The sequence below is a fragment of the Oncorhynchus keta genome, chromosome 2, assembly GCF_023373465.1.
Source record: "Oncorhynchus keta strain PuntledgeMale-10-30-2019 chromosome 2, Oket_V2, whole genome shotgun sequence".
In the NCBI taxonomy this organism is placed as follows: domain Eukaryota; kingdom Metazoa; phylum Chordata; class Actinopteri; order Salmoniformes; family Salmonidae; genus Oncorhynchus; species Oncorhynchus keta.
The window spans coordinates 24302216-24329970 of record NC_068422.1 but is presented as its reverse complement, the minus strand read 5'-3'; the positions used below and the strand labels follow the sequence as shown (position 1 = coordinate 24329970).

Below are 27755 nucleotides of genomic sequence, written 5' to 3'. Positions count from 1 at the left end.
TCCGTAGTCTAGCATGGGTAGGATGGTCATCTGAATCAGCGTTAGTTTGGCAGCTGGGTTGAAAGAGGAACGACTACAATAGAGGAAACCAAGTCAAGATTTAACTTTAGCCTGCAGCTTTGATGTTTGCTGAGCAAAGGACAATGTACCATCTAGCCATACTCCCAAGTACAGATATGAGGTGACTACCTCAAGCTCTAAACCCTCAGAGGTAGTAAGCACACTGGTGGGGAGAGGGGCATTCTTCTTACCAAACCACATGACCTTTTTGTTTTGCAGGTGTTCAGAACAAGGTTAAGGGCAGAGCATGTTGGACACAAAGCTTTGTTGTAGAGCGTTTAACACTATCTGGGGAGGGGCCAGCTGAGTATAAGACACTGTGCTACCTTTGTTCCACGTATACACTACATGACCAAAAGTATGTGGACACCTGCTCGTCGAACATCTGTCCAAAATCATGGGCATTAATATGGAGTTTGTCCCCCCCTTTGCTGCCACAACAACCTCCACTCTTCTGGGAAGGCTTTCCAGTAGATGTTGGAACCATAGATCGACCGATTTTATGATTTTTCAACGCTGATACCGGTTATTGGAGGACCAAAAAAGCCGATACCGATTAATCTGCCAATTTTTTACTTTAAAAAAGTGTAATAATGACAATTACAACAATACGGAATGAACACTTATTTTAACTTAATATAATACATCAATAAAAATCCATTTAGCCTCAAATAAATAATGAAACGTGTTCAATTTGGTTTAAATAATGCAAAAACAGTGTTGGAGAAGAAAGTAAAAGTGCAATATGTGCCATGTAAGAAAGCTAACGTTTAAGTTCCTTGCTCAGAACATGAGAACATATGAAAGTTGGTGGTTCCTTTTAACATGAGACTTCAATATTCCAAGGTAAGTTTTAGGTTGTAGTTAATATAGTATTTATAGGACTATTTCTCTCAGAGCGAGTGACGTTTGAAACGCTATTAGCGCACACCCAGCTAACCATTTCACATCGGTTACACCAGCCATTAGGCTGATAGGCTTGAAGTCATAAACAGCGCTGTGCTTGCCAAGAGCTGCTGGCAAAACGCATGAAAGTGCTGTTTGAATGAATGCTTACGAGCCTGCTGCTGCCTACCATCGCTCAGTCAGACTGCTCTATCAAATCAGACTTAGTTATAACATAACACACAGAAATACGAGCCTTTGGTCATTAATATGGTCGAATCCAGAAACTATAATTTCAAAAACAAAATGTTTATTTCAGTGAAATACGGAACCAGTCGGTATTTTATCTAAACGGTGGCATCCCTAAGTCTAAATATTCTTGTTACATTTCACAATCTTCAATATTATGTAAAATTCTGGCAAATTAGTTCGCAATGAGCCAGGCTGCCCAAACGGTTGCATATACCCTGACTCTGCGTGCAATGAACGCAAGAGAAATTAAACAAATTCACCTGGTTAATATTGCCTGCTAACCTGGATTTCCTTTAGCTAAATATGCAGGTTTAAAAATATATACTTCTGTGTATTGATTTTAAGAAAGGCATTGGTGTTTATGGTTAGGTCCAGTCGTCCAACGATTGTGCTTTTTTCGCAAATGCGCTTTTGTTAAATCATTCCCCAGCGTTGCATCGGTTATATGCAACGCAGGACATGCTAGATAAACAAGTAATATCATCAACCATGTGTAGTTATAACTAGTGATTTATTATTGATTGGTTGTTTTTTTACAAGATAAGTTTAATGCTAGCTAGCAACTTACCTTGGCTTCTACTGCATTCGCGTAACAGGCAGGCTCCTTGTGGAGTGCAATGAGAGGCAGGTGGTTAAAGCGTTGGACAAGTTAGCTGTAAGGTTTCAAGATTGGATCCCCTGAGCCGACAAGGTGAAAATCTGTCGTTCTGCCCCTGAATAGGGTAGTTAGCCCACCGTTCCTAGGCCGTCATTGAAATTAAGAATGTGTTCTTAACTGACTTGCCTAGTTAAAGGTCTAAAAATACATTTAAATCTGCAAAATCGGCGCCCAAAATACCGCTTTCCGATTGTTATGAAAACTTGAAATCGGCCCTAATTAATCGGCCATTCAGATTAATTTGTCGCCAACTAGTTGGAACATTGCTGCGGGGACTTTTCTTTTATTCAGCCACAAGATCATTACTGATGTCTGGCTGAGATGTTGTTGCTCCTAGATGTTTCCACTTCACAATAACAGCACTTACACTTGACCAGGGCAGCTCCAGCAGGGCAGAAATCTGACGAACTGACTTGTTGGAAAGGTGGCATCCTATGACGGTGCCGTGTTGAAAGTCACTGAGCTCTTCAGAAAGGCTGTTCTACTGTCAATATTTGTCTATGGAGATTGCATGGCTTTGTGCTCGATTGTATACACCTGTCAGCAGGTGTGGCTGAAATAGCGAAATCCACTAATTTGAAGCGGTGTCCACATACTTTTGTATATATTGTATATTTGCAGTATGTTGTCTCACTGCTATGATATGTCAAGTTTGAGCTCTTTTTTTTTTAATTCCCTTGAATACAGAAATTTGTGAATGTTTTTTTCAGCACCCTGACCAGAAACATTCGTCACAGAAGAGGAGAGAAGGTAGTGATCAACGTACCCAGTAAGTGTAAATAAAAATCGGTCTTCACCATTTGCACTTAACAATTACACCACTCAGTCAAATACATTTAGTCATTTTCACTGGTCAAATTTAGGATACATACTTATTGGTATCTATTTTTCACTGTGCTTCTTTCTCCTTGTTAGTCTTTAAAGACAAGTGCACTCCATCTCCATTTGTGGAGAAGTTTCCGGAGGATGATGGGGAGGCCGCCAGAGCAGCACTCCCTGATCACATCTACATGGATGCCATGGGCTTCGGAATGGGCAATTGCTGTCTTCAGGTATATGCTACACATTATACTAATAGTAACGTTGTATACTGTTGTTATTTGTTTCTTTGGATGCATGTTCCCTTTTTCAGTCACACATCATAAATTACTTGTTCATATACTAGACTAGAGAATATTTTTTACAGGTTGTGTGCATGTTTATATAAGCCTGTTGATTAGTCCTTAGTCCTTAACTTGAACCTTTTTATGTTTTTCCAGGTGACATTCCAAGCTTGCAGCATTGAAGAGGCGAGGTACCTTTATGACCAACTAGCAACATTCTGCCCCATAGTGGTAAGATATGCTTAGAAAATGTACAGAAAAATTGCATCAAGTAGTAATTTCTTTAATCAAAGGTGTTGTAAATGGCTTTGTTTGAATCATTACAGTATTCAATAATGCTTTGGTTGTTTCGAGTGCTTTTTGTGTGGTGGAAACTGGAAAGCTAATTGTTGATCGTTTACAGATGGCCCTCAGTGCTGCTTCGCCGTTTTACAGAGGCTATGTGTCAGACATTGATTGTCGCTGGGGAGTTATTTCTGCCTCGGTGGATGACAGGACCGGGGAAGAGAGAGGACTGGAGGTGAGCAGATGAATCATGAAAAACTGGCCCCTAATTAAAGAAACATGACCTTGCCAAATAAGGCCCACTCGCTTGTCGCTAGTTACTTCAGAGGGTTGAGTGTCCGGCTCAGATAGGCATTATGAATTTCTCTGACTTCCTGGTGTTCAAATGTAATGTTAGTTAGAGCAGGTTTTCAGTTATTTGTCTGTTGAATTGTCAGAATTTTCCTACTTTTCATATTCATGGTCTTTTAATGTCTATGAAAACGTTGTCTTTGCAGCCTTTGAAAAGCAACAAATTTCGAATCTTGAAATCAAGATATGATTCAATCGACAGCTACCTCTCCAGTTGTGGCGATAAGTACAATGACATAGATCTGACAATAGACGAGGAGATCAACAAACAGTTGCTGGATGCAGGTAAACACTGTAACAGAACATGTTAAAATGAGTAGTAAAATAATCATACAAAAAGTGATGTATTGTTTAAGCATTGAAACTGCCTGTATGACAATGTTTACATTTTTAAAATTTTGATTTGTTTTAATCATAAAATGTTCTATAGAGAAGTGATCAGAATCTGTGTTTTGTAGGGATCGACAAACTGCTGGCCCAACACATAGCCCATCTTTTCATCCGGGATCCGCTGTCACTCTTTGAGGAGAAAATTCACCTGGATGATGAAAACGAGTCGGATCACTTTGAGGTTAAAATGATACCCACCCTATACTGACTTACTGTGGCTGCATTACTGCTGAAAACCAGACCAATGCTTGTGACCGATTTTAAAAGGAGGATTTTTTTTGTTTATATAATCTAAATATATTTTCCATGTCACGTCTCTCTTGTAGAATCTGCAGTCAACCAACTGGCAGACAATGAGGTTCAAACCTCCTCCTCCAAACTCTGACATCGGATGGCGAGTTGAGTTCCGCCCCATGGAGGTAGCATAAGCCTTACAACTCTGACACAAAAGATTGAATATAATTTGGATATTTACCTGAAATGCGCTCATTGGCAATTTATGCATGTCTGCTAAATAGTGTTACGTGAACAAACAATACTTGCAACAGGATTTACATGTACTGTGTCTTAACTTATTTTTGTACAATGTTAGTGTAGAAATATTTAGTGGACATTTTCTTTTATTTCAGGTGCAACTTACCGATTTTGAAAACTCTGCTTACGTTGTTTTCATCGTCCTGCTCACCAGGGTTATCCTGTCCTATAAACTAGACTTTCTCATCCCCTTGTCAAAGGTGAGAATGTGGTTGTTCTTGTTACACTTTTCATTCGCTGAATTTTATGAAATTCAATTAAGTTAGACTGGTTGTTTTTGTGGAGTTCCCAGTACATTCACTTTCAAGTCTCATAGCAATGGGTCTGAATACTTACGTAAATAAGGTATTTCTGTTTTTTAATTTTTAATACCTTTGCTAACATTTCTAAACCTGTTTTTGCTTTGTCATAATGGGGTATTGTGTGTAAATTGATGAGGAAAACTATTTAATCAATTTTAGAATAAGGCTGTATGTAACCTAACAAAATGTGGAAAAATGTAATGGGTCTGAATACTTTCCGAATGCACTGTATAGGTCTGTGATATAACACCATTTGTTTTAGTGTGCTTTGTCTTGTCTTTGAACAGGTTGACGAAAACATGAAAGTGGCCCAGGAAAGAAATGCAGTCCAAGAAGGCATGTTTTACTTCCGGAAGGACATCTATAAAGGTGAGATGATACAAGTCCAGTGTTTTGAAACCTGGTCGGGGCGCGTTTTGTCAATGCCTTAACAGTTTAATGCTTCCTCTTCTCTTGTGTCATAGGCTGTAACCCTGTCCTCGATAGCTCCTCAGCGGCCCAGAACGGCTTGGACAGTGAGGGTGACAATGAGTACATACTGATGAGCATTGACACAATCATCAATGGAAAGGTGCTTATTAATAATATTTCTAATTTAATATATCTTTCTCCTGAGCCCTTTACTGCAAATCAGGTTTGAGGAGTTCGTAAGGTAACTTTAGTCAACTCTTGAGTTCAAATGTGGATAACCGATACCACGAAAGTGGCTAACCTTTTAGCCAGATAAATTTCTATGGCAACAAATCCTTCAGAACTAACCTGCTTCGAACAGGCTAACTCTGGGATAACTCCATTTATCTGGAATGAAGTGTCTGAGCCACGAGTTGAAGACTAATTAAATAGGATGCCACATTTCATAGGATGCCACATTTCCAACAAGTCAGTTTGTCACATTTCTGCCCTACTAGAGCTGCCCCAGTCAACTGTAAGTGCTGTTATTGTGAAGTGGAAACATCTAAGAGCACCAATGGCTCAGCCGCGAAGTGGTGTAAAGTTTGCCGCCATTGGACTCTGGAGCAGTGGAAACGCGTTCTCTGGAGTGATGAGTTGCATCTTTAGATCTCCGCTTTCTAAATTTATAGCATATTTTAATCTCTGTCACATGAAAACACTTGCATGTGCCATGCGTGTTTTAGAACAGTGTGTTCCCGCTAATTGCATTTTGGAACCTTCTCCCGTAACCTACTGCCATATGCGCATTGCTGCACTTATAATGTGAAGAAATAATATTTTATAAACATTTTAAGATAAATGTTCTGATCTGTTGCATTAGCATTATTGCTTTTTAAATATTTGATGTACGGTAGTTGTCCCAGAACTGTCCCAGAATCTGTTTTAAACCATCCCAGACTTGTTTTTTGTGTCCCCGGGAGGACTGGACAACCTTAATTTAAAGCCCTGGGCAAAATACCAAGTGAGAAAGCACATTCTTCGATTTTCACTCTGAAACTGTTGGATGACTATTTCTTAGTTTCTCTCCCTTGCTGTGTTGCCTCTAGTAGGCTAGTGATTAGTAGGACTGGGGGGTGGTCAGGATACAACGAACGAGGCAAACAAGAATTATAGTGGGAGAAGTATCTAGCTAGTGCTAATTAAATTGTTTGTTTTCAAATCACCTGTCATGACTGCCTCCCTCCTCACCACTCACTGCCTGATAGTCAGCTGTAGCAGGTCACAGTGAAATAAAATAATAATAATTAAAGAAAAATTCCATGGCAGCTGCGGTGCAATTTAGAAGTGGCCCAAAATCCTGCAACCTCCGACCAATACGTTTTCACCCTGTGACATTGTTTTCAAAGTAGCCAATTTTTCGCGGGCAAACCATGGACATGGCGACTCTGGGCGGACAACAATATCCACCTTCGTAGTATGGATGAAGCTGGCTAGATTTCTAAAAGCCGGAGTAGATCTAGCTTGCTTCGTAGGATAACACGATGTCTGCACTCTTGAGTTTCAACTATAACAGTTGTTGTTTCTTATCATTTAGGAAGGAGTTTTTCAAGGGCTGATACCAATCCTTAACTGCTACCTGGAAAACATGGAGGTGGACGTCGATACAAGATGCACCATCCTGAACTACCTGAAGCTCATCAAGAGACGCGCCTCAGGTACAGTATATTTAGCAAATGGACAATGACAATTTGACACTGGGTTGGGTAACATGTTTTTGTGGCCCATAGGATTTCGTAAAAGCACGCAGCATTCTAATAGTGGAAGGCACATTTTGCTCCCTGACACTGTCAAAAAGGTTTGGTAGCTCTTTGTGCATTAGTGTTGAATCTGAACTGAAGCCACATGAAAATGTATAGGATTATAAATGCCAAACATTAACTTGTTTGGTTTTGGTATATATGTTAGTGTAACATCTTAATTATCAAATCCCGCCCAAAATCATGATATTTCTCTCTTTCTCCTTGTTGCTGATGTAGGTGAACTGATGACCATAGCAAAGTGGATGAGGGAGTTTGTCGACAAGCACACTCAATACAAGCAAGACAGCGTAATAACTGACAAAATAAACTACGACTTACTCCGCAAGTGTGACAGTATCTCAAAAGGAGAGGAGCGATGCCCAGAACTTTTTGGAGACCCAGTCAATCGGGGAAAATAAACCAATTGTCACAGCTGTAATCAATGAATTAATGTGTTGTCCATCATCAATGATGTACGTGAAAAGAGAGCCTAAATATCTGGCTGAACAAAGAAGTGGTCCAAACTACACTAAACAAAAATATAAACGCAACATGTAAAGTGTTGGTCCCAGGTTTCATGAGCTGAAATAAAAAATCCCCAAAATGTATTAATCTCAACTTTTGTGCACAAATTTGTTTACATCCATGTTAGTGGGCATTTCTCCTTTGTGCAGTCAAGTTGAGGGAGTGTCCATCAGAGCTGTTGCCAGAGAATTTAATGTATAATTTCTCTACCATAAGTCATGTCGTTTGGCAGTATTTGGCAGTAAGTCCAACCGGCCTCCGCTGTAGACCACTTGTAACAACGCCAGCCCAGGACCTCTGCATCCGGCTTCTTTGTCTGAGACCAACCCCCCAGACAGCTGATGAAAATGTGGGTTTGCACAACTGATGAATTTCTGCAAAAAAAAAATCTGTAACCGTCTCAGGGAAACTAATCTGCGTGCTCGTTCGTCATCCTCACCAGGGTCTTGACCTGACTGCAGTTCGGTGTCGTAATCAATTTCACTAGGCAAATGCTCACCTTCAATAGCCACTGGCACGCTGGAGAAGTGTGCTCTTCACGGATGAATCCCGTTTTCAACTGTACCGTGCAGACTGTGTACATGGCATCATTTGTGTGAGCGGTTTTCTGATGTTCACATTGTGAACAGAGTGCCCCATGGTGGCGGTGGGGTTATGGTATGTGCAGGTATAAGCTACGGACAACAAACACAATTACATTTTATCGTTGGCAATTTGAATGCACAGAGATACCATGACGAGATCCCGAGGCCCATTCTCGTGCCATTCATCCGCCACCACCTCAGAGGAGTGGGACAACATGCCATAATCATAGCCTGATCAAATATATGCGAAGGAGATGTTGCACTGAATGATGCATATGGTGGTCACACCAGATAGTGACTGATGTTCAGATCCACGCCCCTACTTTTATTTACATTATTTATCTGTGACCAAAATATGCATATCTATATTCCCAGTTGTGAAATCCATGTATTAGGGCCTAATGAATTTATTTAAATTGACTGATTCCTTGTGAACTGTAACTCAGTGAAATTGTTGCATGTTGCATTTATATTTTTTTCAGTGTAATTGAGTTTTAATGGAGAACATAGAATTGCATGTGTGCATTGCGAAGGTGAAGCCGGTGTATTGAAGTTGTATATACTGTTACAGATAAACCATAACAAAATGCAATCTGATGTGTAATTGGATATGTAAATATTTTTCTTCTGTTCATGGTAAATCTAATGAACACAAGTTCACTTTAATATTTAAGTGTAAACTATACTTCCATCTGCTCTACAAACATTAAGGGTTCTTATGTTTCCAAATGTGGTATATCTGCATTTGTCTGAAATCATTTTTGTTTTTGTGAGAAATGTCAACTGAAAAGTGTGATTTGCTGTGCTGACATGACAGTAGAACATTAAGAAAGTAGTATGACATTGAAGTGAATGTTAGCATTTGGTTGGAATGTCTCATTGAATAAATCTGTGTACAGCACTAAGTACAGTATTTATCTTGGTTACTTGGTTCTGTTTCCTCGATAATATGCTCATTGTGGAGTGAGACCTTTTAATTCACTAGAGGGTGCTAGTGGCATACCAAATGTACATTACTGTTGAATGGCATAACGCTCCAAAGGAACCAATCTTAACAATGTAAACATATTTTATACGTTACATATTAAAGATGGATCAAATCTGCCCATAAACATTTAAAAAATCAGTGCAGATATAAAGAATTATGTTCCACGCCCTACAAATATAGGCCTACGCTTGAATAGTATAAAAGTGGCAACTTTTAGTCTAGTTAAGCAAGTCTCCATCCTATCACACAGGGGTGGATTGGCAATCTGGCAATTGCCAGATTAGCTGGTCCAATATATACAATTTTATCTCACAAACATGGTTAGCAGATGTTAATGCGAGTGTAGCGAAATGCTTGTGCTTCTAGTTCCGACCATGCAGTAATATCTAACAAGTAATCTAACAATTTCACAACAACCACCGTTTTCGTCTTTTGAGCTTCTAGTCATAAAATCTATGCAGCCTACTCAATCACTTTTTATAGCTACTGTTTACAGGCCTCTTGGGCCATATACAGCGTTCCTCATAGAGTTCCCTGAATTCCTATCGGACCTTGTAGTCATAGCAGATAATATTCAAATTTTTGCTGACTTTAATATTCACATGGAAAAGTCCACAGACCCACTCCAAAAGGCTTTCGGAGCCATCATCGACTCTGGGTTTTGTCCAACATGTCTCTGGACCTACTCATTGTCACAGTCATACAGTCAAATAATCTGCTCAGACCCCAACCAAGGAGCATCAAAAGTCGTGCTATAAATTCATAGATTCCTTGATGCCCCTCCAGACTCCCTCTGTCTACCCAAGGACGTCAGAGGAGAAAAATCAGTTAACCACCTGAGGGACTCAATTTAACCTTGCGCAATACCCTAGATTCAGTTGCACCCCTAAAAACTAAAAACATTTCTCATAAGAAACTAGCTCCCTGGTATACAGAAAATACCCGAGCTCTTGAGGCAAGCTTCCAGAAAATTGGAATGGAAATGGCGCCACGCCAAACTGGAAGTCTTCCGACTAGCTTGGAAAGACAGTACCGTGCAGTATCGAAGAGCCCTTACTGCTGCTCGAACATCCTATTTTTGCAACTTAATTGAGGAAAATAAGAACAATCCGAAATGTCTTTTTTATAATGTCGCAAAGCTAACTACAAAGCAGCATTCCCCAAGTGAGGATGGCTTTCACTTCAGCAGTAATAAATTCATGAACGTCTTTGAGGAAAAGATCATGATTATTAGAAAGCAAATTACGGACTCCTCTTTAAATCTGCGTATTCCTTCAAAGCTCAGTTGTCCTGAGTCTGCACAACTATGCCAGGGCCTAGGATCAAGAGAGACACTCAAGTGTTTTATTACTATATCTCTTGACACGATGAAAATAATCATGGCCTCTAAACCTTCAAGCTGCATACTGGACCCTATTCCAACTAAACTACTGAAAGAGCTGCCTCCTGTGCTTGGCCCTCCTATGTTGAACATAATAAACGGCTCTCTATCCACCAGATGTGTACCAAACTCACTAAAAGTGGCAGTAATAAAGCCTCTCATGAAAAAGCCAAACCTTGACCCAGAAGATATATAAAACTATCGGTCTATATCGAATCTGGGTTGTGCAGTGGCGGAGAACTTTGTGGGCTATACTCGGCCTTGTCTCAGGATGGTAAGTTGGTGGTTCAAGATATCACTCTAGTGGTGTGGGGGCTGTGCTTTGGCAAAGTGGGTGGTGTTATATCCTTCCTGTTTGGCCCTGTCCGGGGGTATCATCGGATGGGGCCACAGTGTCTCCTGACCCCTCCTGTCTCAGCCTCCAGTATTTATGTTGCAGTAGTTTATGTGTCGGGGGGCTAGGGTCATTTTGTTATATCTGGAGTACTTCTCCTGTCTTATCCGGTGTCCTGTGTGAATATAAGTATGCTCCCTCTAATTCTCTCTTACTCTCTTTCTTTCTCTCTCTCGGAGCACCTGAGCCCGAGGACCATGCCTCAGGACTACCTGGCATGATGACTCCTTGCTGTCCCCAGTCCACCTAACCGTGCTGCTGCTCCAGTTTCAACTATTCTGCCTGCGGCTATGGAATCCTGACCTGTTCACCGGACATGCTACCTGTCCCAGACCTATTATTTGACCATGCTGGTCATTTATGAACATTTGAACATCTTGGCCATGTTCTGTTATAATCTCCACCCGGCACAGCCAGAAGTGGACTGGCCACCCCTCATAGCCTGGTTCATCTCTAGGTTTCTTCCTAGGTTTTGGCCTTTCTAGGGAGCTTTTCCTAGCCAACGTGCTTCAACACCTGCATTGCTTGCTGTTTGGAGTTTTAGGCTGGGTTTCTGTACAGCACTTTGAGATATCAGCTGATGTACGAAGGGCTATATAAATACATTTGGTTTGATTTTATTTTGATTTGATGATACACAAGTGTAAAGGGATGAATAAGAATATGTACATAAAATATATGGATGAGCGATGGCTGAACGGCATAGGCAAGATGCAGTAGATGGTATAGAGTACAGTATATACAGAAGAGATGAGTAATGTAGGGTATGTAAACATATGAAGTGGCTAGTGATACATTTGTTACATCCAATTTTTCATTACTAAAGTGGCTAGAGATGAGTCAGTATGTTGACAGCAGCCACTCAATTTTAGTGATGGCTGTTTAACAGTCTGATGGCCTTGAGATTAAAAAACAGCTTCTATCTCTCGGTCTTAGCTTTGATGCACCTGTACTGACCACGCCTTCTGGATGATAGCGGGGTGAACAGGCAGTGGCTAGGGTGGTTGATGTACTTGATCTTTTTGGCCTACCTGTGACATCGGGTGGTGTAGGTGTCCTGGAGGGCAGGTAGTTTGCCTATAAACGCAGGTGGAGCACATTTTACATTGTCACCTCATTCAAAAGTCAATTTTGGGCAGCTGAAACCAGGATTTGGTCAAACCGTAAAGTGCATTTTCCTTATTTCCGTATTGAAACTGCACTGCCCCTGTCCCTGTTTTGCTGGGGCCTGTGGCTGTGAAGCGAAAGCCACTCCTCTACCGCATGTGCGCGAGAGAAACATTTGTTCTGATCGTATAACATTTCAAAATACAATTGTAGGAAAAACACAGCTTTGGAAGCTTTGTCCCCGTTGAAGAGAAGAGGGTCTCAGCTTTCTGTAGATATAATCTTTATTTCTTAACTCTCAATATTCAGCTTAATAGCAACTATTTTACAACCAAGATATTTGATATTGCGCAGCACATATCCATTGCGAGAGCATAGGCTTATAGGTCTAAGTATTTTAGAGTTCTAGTGTATTGAGTCTCCAATTCCTCAGGTGTTGAACCCCAAATTAATTAGCCTATGATATTAGTGCACATAAAGATTTGTAATTAATCTTTATTGAACAAAAACTATCAGGAAATTCTGGAGTCCTATTTTGACAGTACAATATAGCAACTATAGTGTAATTGTCAACCCGAAATACATGACAATCATTGGATTAGGTTGCACATCAAAATATTTTGAATCATGCATTTCTGCTTGGATGTGTTAGAATGATTTATTTATTGAATACCTCAGTAGTCCAGTATTACATTTCTTAATAAAGCACTATGAATGACTTTATAAGATGATTAGGTCTACTCATCATTTGGGTCTGACCAAATCATGGGCTGGTGCGGATAAAATGCCAGGGCCAAATTCTTGTCCCAGTCTGCCCCTGCCATCACAGTGCTGATGTTCAATGATTTGGCCCAGGCCATATTTTTCATAACCAAAATGTTTTTAAAGATGCTGACATTTTTTGTAAGGCAAGCAGTTCAAACTTAATGTTTTTTTTTCAGGCTTTGAAGTTTCCAGAGAGCAGGTCAAGTAGGCTATGGTATGTTACTGCAGTTGAACTTTGTGCATTTGATGTGTAGATATGGGCGGGTCGTAGCCTAGTTTTTAAGAGCGTTGAGTCAATAACCGAGTGGTCGCTCTTTTGAACCCTTAGCCGAGTAGGTGAAAAATCTGTCTGTGCCCTTGAGCAAGGCACTTAACCCTAATTGCTTCTGTAAGTCACTCTGGATAAGAGTTGCTGCTTAATGACAAAATATGTATATATAAGCCATATACAAAACATACAGAAGCAATTAGGGTTTATTGCCTTGCTCAAGGGCACAGACAGATTTTTCACCTACTCGGCTCAAAAGAGTTTCTGCTAAATGACAAAATAAATATAAGCCATATACAAAACATAGTTTTAAAATAAAAAATGTATTTCTTCATGTTTAGTTACCTACACACTAGAGTTTGACCTTCTTCCCCACTAGAAGGATCCAGCTGCAGATTATGCGTGCTGAGGCAACCGGGGCTGCAGTCCAAACTCAAAGTAGACAGCACTAGGCCCTAAACCCTCGGCACTTGAGTGAGGTTTTACATCGTCACATCCGAGTGTACCTTAAATGTCCCTTGCCCAAGCGAGGGAGAGTGATGGTCGGAGAGGCACCGTCCTTAGTGGAAATCTTGAAGTTGAGATTAAAAACAACCAACCTAAAGCTATTAATATACCTACATTAGCAAGCTAACGTAGCTAGCTCTCCTGTCAGGTAGCTAGCTACCATTACTCATAGCTGGCTAGCTAGTTTTGTAGTTTGGTTTTCCCAAACTGTTTAGAAAGCTAGCTACATTCTACAGGCTCCTCACTATGAGACTAAGCCAATTTGCCAATGATAAACTGGCGGGGGGTCTGGGGTTCCTCCCTCAGAATTTTTTGGGCATCTAAAGCTAATTTCCTGCATTTCTACAAAACATTTTGGGATCATTTGTATTATAAATGTAATATGTTTCTAAAAACTTCTACATGAATGTGGATGCTACCATGATTATGGATAATCCTGAATGAATCATGAATAATGACTGTGAACGTTATAGATGCACAAATATCATACCCCACAAAAAATGCTAACCGCCTCTGTTATTGTAATGGCGGGAGGTTATGTCTTGGGGGTATGATATTTGTGCGTCTAACTTTCTCACTCCTCTTTATTCAAGATTCATTCAGGATTATCCGTAATCATGGTAGCATCCACATTAATGTAGACGTGTTTAGAAACATTCTTATTTGCAAAAAAAAGTGATTCCAAAATGACATGATTTACCATAAATTTATATTGGGCACAAAGTTATTTGAAACACAACCAAAACAAAGAGTAAATGCATCCAACAAATGTGTTGAGTCAGAAGCTTGATGCAGTCATTGCGTGCTATTAATGTGGGACCAAGTTCTTTAATACACATACAAGTGAGTTTGTCCCAATCCTTTTGCTCCCCTAAAATGGGGGAGACTATATACAAAAAGTGCTGTAATTTATAAACGGTTCACCTGAAATGGATGATAATACCCTCAAATGAAAGCTGACAGTCTGCACTTGAAATTCATTGTCATTGTTTGATTTCAAATTCAAACGTTTGGAGTATAGAGCCAAAAGAACAAGTCTTTCACTGTCCCAATAATTAGAGGTCACTTTAATTCATATTATAGGCCGAATCAATCATTTAAATGTATTTATAAAGCCCTTTTTATATCAGCAGATGTCACAAAATGCTATACAGAAACCCAGCCTAAAACCACAAACAGCAAGCAATGCAGATGTAGAAGCACGTGGCTAGGAAAAACTCCCGAGAAAGGCAGGAACCTAAGAAGAAACCTAGAAAGGAACCATGCATTGTGTGGTGTCCAGTCCTCTTCTGGCTGTGCCGGGTGGAGATTATAAATGTACATGGCCATTTAAGGCCAGATTATTCAAGATGTTGAAACGTTCATAGATGACCAGCAGGGTCAAATAATAATCACAGTGGTTGTAGAGGGTGCAACAGGTCAGTAACTCAGTAAATGTAATTTGGCTTTTCATAGCGAAGCATTTAGAGGTGGAGACAGCAGGTGCAGGGGGAGAGAGAGTCAAAACCAGCACGTCTGGTGAACAGGTCAGGGTTCCCTAGCCGCAGGCAGAACAGTTGAAACTGGAGCAGCAGCACGACCAGGTGGACTGGGACAGTCAGGAGACATCAAGCCAGGTAGTTCTGAGGCATGATGTTAGGGCTCAGGTCCTCGGGGAGGAGAAGGAGAGAAAGACAACTAGAGGGAGCATACTTAAATTCCCACAGGACACCAGATAAGCCTGACCCTAGCCCCCCGGCACAGACTATTGCAGCATAGATACTGCAGGGTGGGTCGGGAGACACTGTCCCCTTCCAACGATAACCAACCAGGCAGGATATAACCCCACCCACTTTGCCAAAGCACAGCCCCCACACCACTAGAGGGATATCAACAGACCACCAACTTACTACCCTGAGACAAGGCTAAGTATAGCCCAGAAAGATCTCCTCTACCACACGAGCCTGCAAAACTGGACAGGAAGATCACGTCTGTGACTCAACCCACTCAAGTGATGGACCCCTCCTAGGAACTGCATGGAAGAGCACTAGTAAGCCAGTGACTCAGCCCCCGTAATAGAGTCAGAGGCAGATAATCTCAGTGGAGAGAGGGGAGCCAGCTTGGCAGACACAGCAAGGGAGGTTTGTTCCTCCAATGCCTTGCCGTTCACCTTCTCACCCCTGGGCCCGACTACACTCAATCATAGGACCTACTGAAGAGATGAGTCTTCAGTAATGACTTAAAGTTTGAGACAGAGTCTGCGTCTCCCACATGGATAGGCAGACCATTCCATAAAAATTGAGCTCTATAGGAGAAAGCCCTGCCTCCAGCTGTTTGCTTAGGAATTCTAGGGACAATAAGGGGGCCTGCGTCTTGTGACCGTAGCGTACGTGTAGGTATGCACGGCAGGACCAAATCGGAGAGATAGGTAGGAGCAAGCCCATGTAATGCCTCATAGGTTAGTAATAAAACCTTGAAATCAGCCCTAGCCTTAACTGGAAGCCAATATAGAGAGGCTAGCACTGGAGTAATATATATATATATTTTTATGGTTCTAGTCAGGATTCTAGCAGCCATGTTTAGCACTAACTGAAGTTTATGTATTACTTTATCCGGGTAGCCTTAGACTAGAGCATTGCAGTAGTCCAATCTAGAAGTGACAAAAGCATGTATTAGATTTTCTGCATACTTTTTTGAAAAACTATTTCTGATTTTTGCAATGTTACAAAGATGGAAAAAAGCTGTCCTTGAAATATTCTTGATATGTTTGTCAGAAGAGAGATCAGGGTCCAGAGTAACACAGAGGTCCTTCACAGTTTTATTTGAGACAACTGTAAAATCATCAAGATTAATTGTCAGATTCAACAGAAGATCTTTGTTTCTTGGGACCGAGAACGAGCATCTCTGTTTTGTCCGAGTTTAAAAGAAACACATTTGCCATCCTCCACTACCTTATGTCTGAAACACAGGCTTGCAGGGTAGGACATTTTGGGGCTTCACCATGTTTTATTGAAATGTACAGCTGTGTGTCGTCCGCATAGCAGTGAAAGTTGACATTGTGTTTCCGAATTGCATCATTAAGAGGTAGAATATAGTGAAAACAATAGTGGTCCTAAAACGGAACCTTGAAGAACACCGAAACTTACAATTGATTTGCCAGATGACAAACCATCCACAGAGATGAACTGATATCTTTCCAACAGATAAGATCTAAACCAGGCAATCTCTCCAAAATAATATGGTGATATTAAGGTCTAGGAGCACAAGGACAGATGCAGATCCATGGTCTGACGCCATTAAGAGGTAATTTACAACCTGCATGAGTGCAGTCTCAATGCTATGATGGGGTCTAAAATCAGACTGAAGTATTTCGTATACATTTGCCCTCAGGAAGGCAGTGAGTTGCTGTGCAATAGTTTTTTCAACATTTTTTTGAGAGGAATGGGAGATTCGATACAGGCCGATTTTCATTTATATTTGTTTTTCCAGGGTCAAGGTTTGGTTTTTCAAAAAAGTCCAATCTAGAAATCCAAGAAAGGCTTTATTACTGACACTTTTTGTGAGTTTGATACACATCCAGTGGATAGGGAGCTATTTATTATGTTCAACATAGGAGGGCCAAGCACCGGAAGTAGCTCTTTCAGGAGTTTAGAGTTTAATTGGAATAGGATCCAGTATGTAGCTTGACGGTTTCGAGGCCATGACTATTTTCATGAATGTGTCAAAAGAAACAGGATTAAAAAGAATTGTAGGGTTGTTCTAATTCTCCTCAATTAGTACAATGGTACTGTAGAGCTCTTTTCATTTGCACACAATATAGCTGGTTTGCCCCTTCCTGCCCCTAGGGGTCAACCGCCCTGCAGTGCCCCAAGCCAACACACCCCACTCAGCTTTAGGATCTTAGTGAAACATTCATTATTGGTGTCAGGTGTGTTAGGCCAAGGCCAGAGTGATAATCAACAGTACGGCAGACCCCCAGGACCAGGACTGAGCAGCCCAGCAGCTAGGGATTGCCTAAATAGGCATCTCCCCTGACTTGGGAATGTTTTCAATACAGACCTATTTATTTTCTTCAATTTCGTGCTATCCAATTGGTAGTTACAGTCTTGTCCCTTCACTGCAACTCCTGTACGGACGCGGGAGAGGCGAAGGTCGAGAGCCGTGCGTCCTCCGAAACACAACCCAGCCAAGCCACACTGTTTCTTGACACCAGGCCCGGCTTAACCCGGAAGCCAGCCTCACCAATGTGCTGGAGGAAACACTGTACACCTAGCGACCATGTCAGCGTGCATTGTGCCTGGCCCACTACAGGAGTCACTAGTGCGCGATGGGACAAGAGCATCCCTTCCGGCCAAGCCTTCCCCTAAACCAGATGCTGGGCCAATTTTGTGCTGCCTCATGGGTCTCCACTGTTGCGGCCGGCTGCGACAGAGCCTGGACTCAAACCAGGATCTCTAATGGCACCACTAGCACTGCGATGCAGTGCCTTAGACCACTGCGCCTCTCGGGAGGAAAATACAGACTTATGTTGTTGGACAGTATTCCATATAAGGCATCCAGACCTTATGAAAGTTGCACAGTATACCTTAATCTTGTAATAAATCAAATGAAGTGATGCATAACTTGACATTTCTGCCATCCATTGTGACATTGTGGGATGATAACCAACCGTCCAATTAATGCATTTCTTAGCCGCTAAAAATGACAGGTTACACAGTTTCTTCAACATTTCCAAGCAAACAAAACATGGAAAAGGGAGACACTGTAGACCTGCTGAGATAAAAGAACATACTCTTTTCCAGAATTTAGCCTGCCTCCACAAGAGCATAACATATGCAAATGTCCCCCACCTCCCGCAGAGGAATTACATTTCTGAGTGCATGATATTCAGTTTCACTGGCATAAAGTGTGTTCTATAGATGACCTTAAACTGAAGTAATTTATGTCTGAGATTACATCAACATGACTGGGCATTCAAACATGATTCATCCTCATCCCAGGTCTTCCTCACATGTTTTGTTTTACATGTTTTGTGTCATCGGGACATGCCTCTATCAACCCTTGATACAGTTTGGAAATCAACTTGAGGTTTGTCAGACTGCCTTTTTAAATGTATTTAACTAGGCAAGTCAGTTAAGAACAAAATCTTATTTTCAATGACGGCCTAGGAACAGTGGGTTAACTGCCTGTTCAGGGGCAGAACAACAGACTTGTACATTGTCAGCTCAGGGATTTGAACGTGCAACCTTTCGTTTACAAGTCCAACACTCTAACCACTAGGCTACCCTTCCGCCCCATTACAGTCTTTGAAGCTTCGGGTGTGTCCAGTGTTTGCTGCACAGACAGAATAAAGTGTTGCATCTGTAAAAGTTCACATCAGTGCTGTCACCTACCGGTCTTCCCTGGTTGCCTAGCCCTGCTGAGACCCCTTTCACCATCAGATACCGCTTAGAAGAGGCATGACAAATAATTACCTTGGTGTACATTTATACATTATATTATCCAAAAATAGAATCAATCGTTCAATAGTTGATTAATTAATTTAATTACCATTATTCCTAGATCCCAGACTGCAGCCTACCCATCAACTCAAGATGGAAAGTTGTATCCATTCGTTGTATCCATAAATAGACCATAGGAGCGAATAATTACAATTTAGCAGATTAACACTGGAGTGATAAATGAGCAGATGATGATGTGCAAGTAGAGATACTGGTGTGCAAAAAAGCAGAAAGGTAAATAAAATAAAAACAGTATGGGGATGAGGTAGGTAGATTGGGTGGGCTATTTACAGGTGGACTATATACGGCTGCAGCGATCAGTTAGCTGCTCAGATAGCTGATGTTTAAAGTTGGTGAGGAAAATAAAAGTCTCAAACTTCAGTAATTTTTGCAATTCATTCCAGTCACTGGCAGCAGAGAACTGGAAGGAAAGGCGACCAAATGAGGTGTTGGCTTTGGGGATGATCAGTGAGATATACCTGCTGGAATGTATGCTACGGGTGGGTGTTGTTATTGTGACTAGTGAACTGAGATAAGGAGGAGCTTTCCCTAGCATAGATTTATAGATGACCTGGAGTCAGGGTCTGGCGACGAATATGTAGCGAGGGCCAGCCGACTAGAGCATACAGGTCGCAGTGGTGGGCATACAGGTCCCCTTAACATACGTCTTGAGGTTGATTCTTACTGACCTCCAGGCATGGACCTGGAAATTATCTGATGACGTCAGACACATTTTGAACAGGTTGCAACCTACCAGGACACTTGGTTCTTTCCCTTGGCATGTGCGTTTATGTAAGCATAAATGCTCACGTACAATGGAACATTTAATGAGGATTTACGCTCAGATCACTTAAGGGTCCAAACAAAATACCAGCCGTAGTACTCTGATGTACTCTGTTGCCTTTGACTCTACAGCTACAGTACTCACCAGTTTCTCCACAGAGGTCCATAGGTCGTCCCTGTAGACTGCCTGAAACTGGTGCCTTACAGCGGCAGACTTATCATGTAGTTATCAACTTAAGATAGTGCCCTAAGCAACACACCGCAAATTATGAATGCCCTCGATATGACATTAGACAATGCCACGATAGGGTCATTTTGCCAAGACCTTGGACATATATAGAACACAGTCCAATTAGATGATTAAGGTGTGATAACTATATTTTGTATATATTTTGTTTATGCTTTTATTATTTTTTGTTTAATTTCCTTTGACATTTAGGATTTGGTAGAGCCATAAACAAGATCCCCAAACAACCATCACTTAGTGCCACAATACCACTCATTTGGGAAGAAATGAAATTATGTATTTCATGAGAGTGTGTGTGTTGTTAACATCTGCCTAAGTTATTGCCTAGAACCACCAGCCTGGACGATCAGACGATGGTTCCGGAACAGCGATCCCAATCCGGACATTCGCGCTGCCCATCCTTGTGGCGGCCTGATCCATTTGCAGAAATCCTACCCGGGTCGACCACCAGAGGGGGACCGCAACGACGATCACCAACCAGGACATCCCCAGACCATTCTTGTGGTGCTTTGCAGCTTTCAAAAAGCCTTCTCAGGTCAACTACCAGAGGGGGACTGCAACGATGATCCACAACCAGGACATCACAGGGTCATATTTATATTGGTTGGCAACTTGCAGGATTGATCACAATATTTCTGTAAATCCAGACAGTTGGAATGGTCGGTGGGAAATCAAAGAACGACCATATTGAATTTACTTCATGAAAGGCAGTATCACTACATTACTTTATCTTTATTTGTGTACACTTCTCACTTATGGGGTTTGCATCTGAATGTTGTTTAAAATAAATTACTATGTATAAGAATATTTTTGGAAACATAACAAGTCTTCTAAATGAGAATTGTTTTTCATAGTAACTTATGATCAGTCAGTGGCCACACCCCCATGAGCACTTACTTTTACATCGGCGTCATGGAACAGCCCCTTTTCTACTCCAGTATAAAACCCACTTCCGACAAAATGTACATTAGACCAGACAGCATGGAGCGGTAGCTACGTGTTGAAATGGTTGGCAATTTAAATAAAGCGCCAGGTGAATACATTACAAATGGTTGAGAAATCTACCACTCTATAGACCAAGCAGACTAAGGTGTGAGCCAGATGTTGCAGAATGGTTTAAACTACAACTCTATCAAAGGACAAGATCCATTCTGGAGAACATTTCCTTATCAAGCGACAACGGGTACGTCTAACGTATCCATTACAACAGACACTATCCAGAGCCTGCTGAGAGAACTACATCTGCGAAAGACCTTGGGACTTCTGGGGAACGCAACCAGATACTTTTTGTCGACTCTATCCAACAGACGGACCGGCAATCACAGAGAGGGACAACAAAGGCATTCACTCGTAAATATGTAAATTGCTATTTATTTTTGAATGAGCGGCTGTTCATGTTCAAAGTATTAGCATTTCCATGGGTGTAGATATCAGCTGAATGTCCGTGTTCTTTTTCTGACTTTACTAGAGAGGAGACTGATCTTTCTCGAGACCCCCCTCCACACACACCCAGGCTGTGCTGGCTCACAGACAGTGGGTCGTCGTCATTTTGGTCAAGGCTCTCTATGGTAGGTTCAGCAACTGAGGGAGCTGACTTAAATGAGTAAGCAGCTGATGTGCCAAAAAGCTGCAAAACATTATCAGGCAGCTGGTGCTCATAGCAAGCCTCACCAGGCAGCTTAAGTCCATATATAATGTACAGGATGAAGTTTAGGGTCTGCAAGGACATCCGATTTCTAAGTTTGCTTTTTACCACACTCATCTGGCTGAATACTCTCTCGACTTCAGCATTTGAGTGTGGCAAGGACAACACAGACACAGCAGCCATGGCAAGTTCTTGAAACGGGTTGATATCAGCTGCATCCCTGAAATCTCACTCCAGAAGCCCAGTGTGTTTTTTGTCTCATTCCATTTATTAAGATGGATGGCACGCCATTGCTGGACAAGCTTGTTTATCTATGCAGGGGAGTAGCCAAGGAGCTTGGCTATTTTTTCTATTTCTCCAGGGCTCTTTTTGTGCTTTAGAGTTTCCTCCACATTGAAAACTGACATGTACTGCAATGCTTCGATGTTGTCTGGCAGTCTCACCCTCATTAGTGAGGGAGATGGTGAAGGCTACACGCTGCTTTCGGACAATGTTTTCATCCTCAGGCGCAAGGTGGAGCTCAGCTGCCTTTGACTCAAAAAGGTAACCAAGGTACGGTTTGGGACTGATATATCCACCTATTGGCCCTTTGAGGACATCAACATTTGCCAGTAGATTCAGCACCCTGCTGCTCACAGACTTGATCAGGCTAACCAAGCTGTCAAGTAGCTTGGAGGATCTACTTGCTCTCCCTCAAAAGTCTTGATGGCCAACTGTACCTCACCCAGCACTAACTTCAGAAAAGTCAGATACAATATGTTTTGAGGATCACTGTACATGGAGTATAAAACCTCAGCCATGTAGCAGTGTTCACTGGACTTGGTCACTGCAAAATATAGCCTAAGCTCCTACCACTGGTCCAAAATTCGTGAAACCGTGGGTTCAATGGAGAGCCAACGTGTGGCACACACCTTGAATATCTGTAAAGGTTTCTCCCCACAGTTGATGGTCTTATATATGGCCTTGTCATCCCCAAAGCCAATTCCTCCTTTGGTCGCCTCTCCTTCCAGTTCTCGGCTGCCAATGTCTGGAATGAACAACAAAAATCTCTGAAACTGGAAACACTTATCTCCCTCACTTAAGCGCCAGCTGTCAGAGCAGCTAACAGATCACTGCACCTGTACATAGCCCATCTATAAATAGCCCAAGCATCTACCTCTTCCCCTTATGTATTTATTTATTTTGCTCCTTTGCACCCCAGTATTTCTACTTTGCACACCCATCTAATGTCAAATCTACCATTCCAGTGTTTTAATTGCTATATTGTATTTACTTCGCCACCATGGCATATTTACTGCCTTTACCTCCCTTATCTTACCTCATTTGCTCACATTGTATACAGACTTATTTTTATACTGTATGTTTGTTTTACTCCATGTGTAACTCTGTGTTGTTATGTGTCGAACTGCTTAGCTTAATCTTGGCCAGGTCGCAGTTGTAAATGAGAACTTGTTCTCAACTTGTCTACCTGTTTGAATAAAGGTTAAATAAATAAATAAAAACATATTTTTTAAAATCTGGCCTTGGAGGCCTCCCTGAGCTTTGAAGACACTGAAAACCAGTTATACGTCTCTCGTATCAAGTACTCCACACTACGGGGATGGTGTCATTAGAAACATAACTTACAGCAAGCTGCAAAGAGTGGCGCACACAGCAAATAAGAACAAGATATTTGAGGCCATACTCCTCCTTCAGCACTTTATGGACCCCATTGTTAATCCCCATCATAACAGAGGCATTGTCAGTCCCTATCCCCAGGAGTTTCTCTTTTTTAAGACAACACTTCTCGAGGAAAGCCACAACAGCACGGGCTATATATTTGGCATCTATTTCCTCCAACTGAACAAGCCTCAGAAATGTTGATACAATTGTCTGCTTGGTGTCACTTGTCGTGGAAGATTCAGAATTTGTTGGTAACATATGTAAGATGTTTTATATTCATCAAATGTGTGTAAGTTACTTCTCATCAGAATGGTATTTTTGTATAATACTGTGGCGGGGTTGCAGTTATCTGTTCTATGTCAAGACTAAGTTGCATGGGCCGCAGAGAGGGGAGAGGTCAAAGTGTGTGTAAACATATCTCTTGACTCCACAATGTCTGTGTTCCAGTTCAGTGTGTCTCCGTGAGCTTGATTGGTTGTATTTAGAGTTGGTTGTATCTAAATGACAATTTGATATATGCCTGTTGATATGGAGGATTGGTTTATGGTTCTGGGGTTTGAGTAAGGAGACAAAGCTGAACGATTTATTATGTCTATGCTGTCTGACTATGTGTGTTCTTTGCTATTAAAGGATGGCAGTTGCAATGCAGGGGGGCTCTCAGAGAATTCATGGTTAGATACTGAATTGCCTGAGAGTCACAGGATTGTGATAGAGCTCATATAATTAAAGATGGACTTTGATAACTAACTCTGACTTGTGTGTGTGGTTTGCTCCCATGATTTGGTAAATAGAGGAAATTTCCACGACACACTAAAGTACCTTATCACAACCTCCAGGTACTTAAAAACACTTACATCCGTGGACTCATCGGGGAGGAGGCTGAAACGCTGGTCACCCACATCTGCAACCAACTTTTTCAGAAAGTATGGTGCTAGAACACCATTAATAATTTCTGTGCACTTTGTCCTGTGCATTTTGAAGTGGGTAGCAGCAGTGGAGTCTGAGAAAGCAGCTCTCTACATGCTTCTCCAATGTGAATGCCAGCATGGAACAGTGTTCAGCGATAGCTAATGCCATGGTGGCCTCAGCCTTTTTTGCAGAGTCAATTTTTAACCATAAATGGCAGCTTGTTTTGGGTGGAACTGTTATAGGGCTTTGCCTTTTGAGTATTTTTTCGAGTTGTCATGTGTTTTTTTACATCACTAAGTTTGGTGTAGAAATCAGCCATACAAAACAGGCAGTATGCCAGTGTATCATCTCCAATAAACGGCTTCAACCAGGCTTTGAATTCAGGGTTTAATTCCCACTCCTTTCTGTATTTTTGAGTGTACAGTTTAGACTGAGACATGATGAGCTAGCCACCTAGATGTTTAGCTTATGTCACAGAGAGGCACAAACACGGTGGACAAGGTGAGTAAGTGACTGAGGCTGTGTGAGTCAAGTGCAGTGATTTATTTTATACAAAGAACATTTTACATTTGTATCCCGCCCTGAATTTTTTATTTTTTTTATTTCACCTTTATTTAACCAGGTAGGCTAGTTGAGAACAAGTTCTCATTTACAACTGTGACCTGGCCAAGATAAAGCATAGCAGTGTGAACAGACAACAACAGAGTTACACATGGAGTAAACAATAAACAAGTCAATAACACAGTAGGAAAAAAAATAAAGAGTCTATATACATTGTGTGCAAAAGGCATGAGGAGGTAGGTGAATAATTACAATTTAGCAGATTAACACTGGAGTGATATTTACATTACATTTACATTTAAGTCATTTAGCAGACGCTCTTATCCAGAGCGACTTACAAATTGGTGCATTCACCTTATGACATCGAGTAGAACAGCCACTTTACAATAGTCCATCTAAATATTTAAGGGGGGGGGGTGAGAAGGATTACTTTATCCTATCCTAGGTATTCCTTAAAGAGGTGGGGTTTCAGGTGTCTCCGGAAGGTGGTGATTGACTCCGCTGTCCTGGCGTCGTGAGGGAGTTTGTTCCACCATTGGGGGGCCAGAGTAGCGAACAGTTTTGACTGGGCTGAGCGGGAACTGTACTTCCTCAGTGGTAGGGAGGCGAGCAGGCCAGAGGTGGATGAACGCAGTGCCCTTGTTTGGGTGTAGGGCCTGATCAGAGCCTGGAGGTACTGAGGTGCCGTTCCCCTCACAGCTCCGTAGGCAAGCACCATGGTCTTGTAGCAGATGCGAGCTTCAACTGGAAGCCAGTGGAGAGAGCGAAGGAGCGGGGTGACGTGAGAGAACTTGGGAAGGTTGAACACCAGACGGGCTGCGGCGTTCTGGATGAGTTGTAGGGGTTTAATGGCACAGGCAGGGAGCCCAGCCAACAGCGAGTTGCAGTAATCCAGACGGGAGATGACAAGTGCCTGGATTAGGACCTGCGCCGCTTCCTGTGTGAGGCAGGGTCGTACTCTGCGGATGTTGTAGAGCATGAACCTACAGGAACGGGCCACCGCCTTGATGTTAGTTGAGAACGACAGGGTGTTGTCCAGGATCACGCCAAGGTTCTTAGCGCTCTGGGAGGAGGACACAATGGAGTTGTCAACCGTGATGGCGAGATCATGGAACGGGCAGTCCTTCCCGGGAGGAAGAGCAGCTCCGTCTTGCCGAGGTTCAGCTTGAGGTGGTGTTCCGTCATCCACACTGATATGTCTGCCAGACATGCAGAGATGCGATTCGCCACCTGGTCATCAGAAGGGGGAAAGGAGAAGATTAATTGTGTGTCGTCTGCATAGCAATGATAGGAGAGACCATGTGAGGTTATGGCAGAGCCAAGTGACTTGGTGTATAGCGAGAATAGGAGAGGGCCTAGAACAGAGCCCTGGGGGACACCAGTGGTGAGAGCGCGTGGTGAGGAGACAGATTCTCGCCACGCCACCTGGTAGGAGCGACCTGTCAGGTAGGACGCAATCCAAGCGTGGGCCGCGCCGGAGATGCCCAACTCGGAGAGGGTGGAGAGGAGGATCTGATGGTTCACAGTATCGAAGGCAGCCGATAGGTCTAGAAGGATGAGAGCAGAGGAGAGAGAGTTAGCTTTAGCAGTGCGGAGCGCCTCCGTGATACAGAGAAGAGAAGTCTCAGTTGAATGACTAGTCTTGAAACCTGACTGATTTGGATCAAGAAGGTCATTCTGAGAGAGATAGCGGGAGAGCTGGCCGAGGACGGCACGTTCAAGAGTTTTGGAGAGAAAAGAAAGAAGGGATACTGGTCTGTAGTTGTTGACATCGGAGGGATCGAGTGTAGGTTTTTTCAGAAGGGGTGCAACTCTCGCTCTCTTGAAGACGGAAGGGACGTAGCCAGCGGTCAGGGATGAGTTGATGAGCGAGGTGAGGTAAGGGAGAAGGTCTCCGGGAATGGTCTGGAGAAGAGAGGAGGGGATAGGGTCAAGCGGGCAGGTTGTTGGGCGGCCGGCCGTCACAAGACGCGAGATTTCATCTGGAGAGAGAGGGGAGAAAGAGGTCAGAGCACAGGGTAGGGCAGTGTGAGCAGAACCAGCGGTGTCGTTTGACTTAGCAAACGAGGATCGGATGTCGTCGACCTTCTTTTCAAAATGGTTGACGAAGTCATCTGCAGAGAGGGAGGAGGGGGGGGGGAGAAGGATTCAGGAGGGAGGAGAAGGTGGCAAAGAGCTTCCTAGCGTTAGAGGCAGATGCTTGGAATTTAGAGTGGTAGAAAGTGGCTTTAGCAGCAGAGACAGAGGAGGAAAATGTAGAGAGGGAGTGAAAGGATGCCAGGTCCGCAGGGAGGCGAGTTTTCCTCCATTTCCGCTCGGCTGCCCGGAGCCCTGTTCTGTGAGCTCGCAATGAGTCATTGAGCCACGGAGCGGGAGGGGAGGACCGAGCCGGCCTGGAGGATAGGGGACATAGAGAGTCAAAGGATGCAGAAAGGGAGGAGAGGAGGGTTGAGGAGGCAGAATCAGGAGATAGGTTGGAGAAGGTTTGAGCAGAGGGAAGAGATGATAGGATGGAAGAGGAGAGAGTAGCGGGGGAGAGAGAGCGAAGGTTGGGACGGCGCGATACCATCCGAGTAGGGGCAGTGTGGGAAGTGTTGGATGAGAGCGAGAGGGAAAAGGATACAAGGTAGTGGTCGGAGACTTGAAGGGGAGTTGCAATGAGGTTAGTGGAAGAACAGCATCTAGTAAAGATGAGGTCGAGCGTATTGCCTGCCTTGTGAGTAGGGGGGGAAGGTGAGAGGGTGCAGGTAGAGATACTGGTTTGCAAAAGAGCAGAAAAGTAAATAAATAAAAACAGTATGGGGATGAGGTAGGTAAATTGGGTGAGCTATTTACCGGTGGACTATGTACAGCTGCAGCGATCGGTTAGCTGCTTAGATAGCAGATGTTTAAAGTTGGTGAGGGAGATAAAAGTCTCCAACTTCAGCGATTTTTGCA

At 42.6% G+C, this 27755-nt stretch overlaps 1 protein-coding gene across 1 annotated transcript in view; it reads left to right on the top strand.

Annotated features, from left to right (window-relative positions):
- The window catches only part of LOC118398349 (glutamate--cysteine ligase catalytic subunit-like), a 31058-nt gene extending 22032 nt beyond the window's left edge, over positions 1-9026 (top strand). The window contains exons 5-16 of the mRNA XM_035793601.2: positions 2566-2624; positions 2771-2907; positions 3115-3189; positions 3362-3478; positions 3741-3879; positions 4053-4165; positions 4311-4403; positions 4614-4718; positions 5108-5189; positions 5285-5391; positions 6808-6928; positions 7250-9026. Of these exons, the coding sequence (XP_035649494.1) occupies positions 2566-2624; positions 2771-2907; positions 3115-3189; positions 3362-3478; positions 3741-3879; positions 4053-4165; positions 4311-4403; positions 4614-4718; positions 5108-5189; positions 5285-5391; positions 6808-6928; positions 7250-7431 (1330 nt within the window). The 3' untranslated portion in view covers positions 7432-9026. The remainder of the gene's footprint in view (positions 1-2565; positions 2625-2770; positions 2908-3114; positions 3190-3361; positions 3479-3740; positions 3880-4052; positions 4166-4310; positions 4404-4613; positions 4719-5107; positions 5190-5284; positions 5392-6807; positions 6929-7249) is intronic.
- Positions 9027-27755: the final 18729 nt, after the last annotated feature.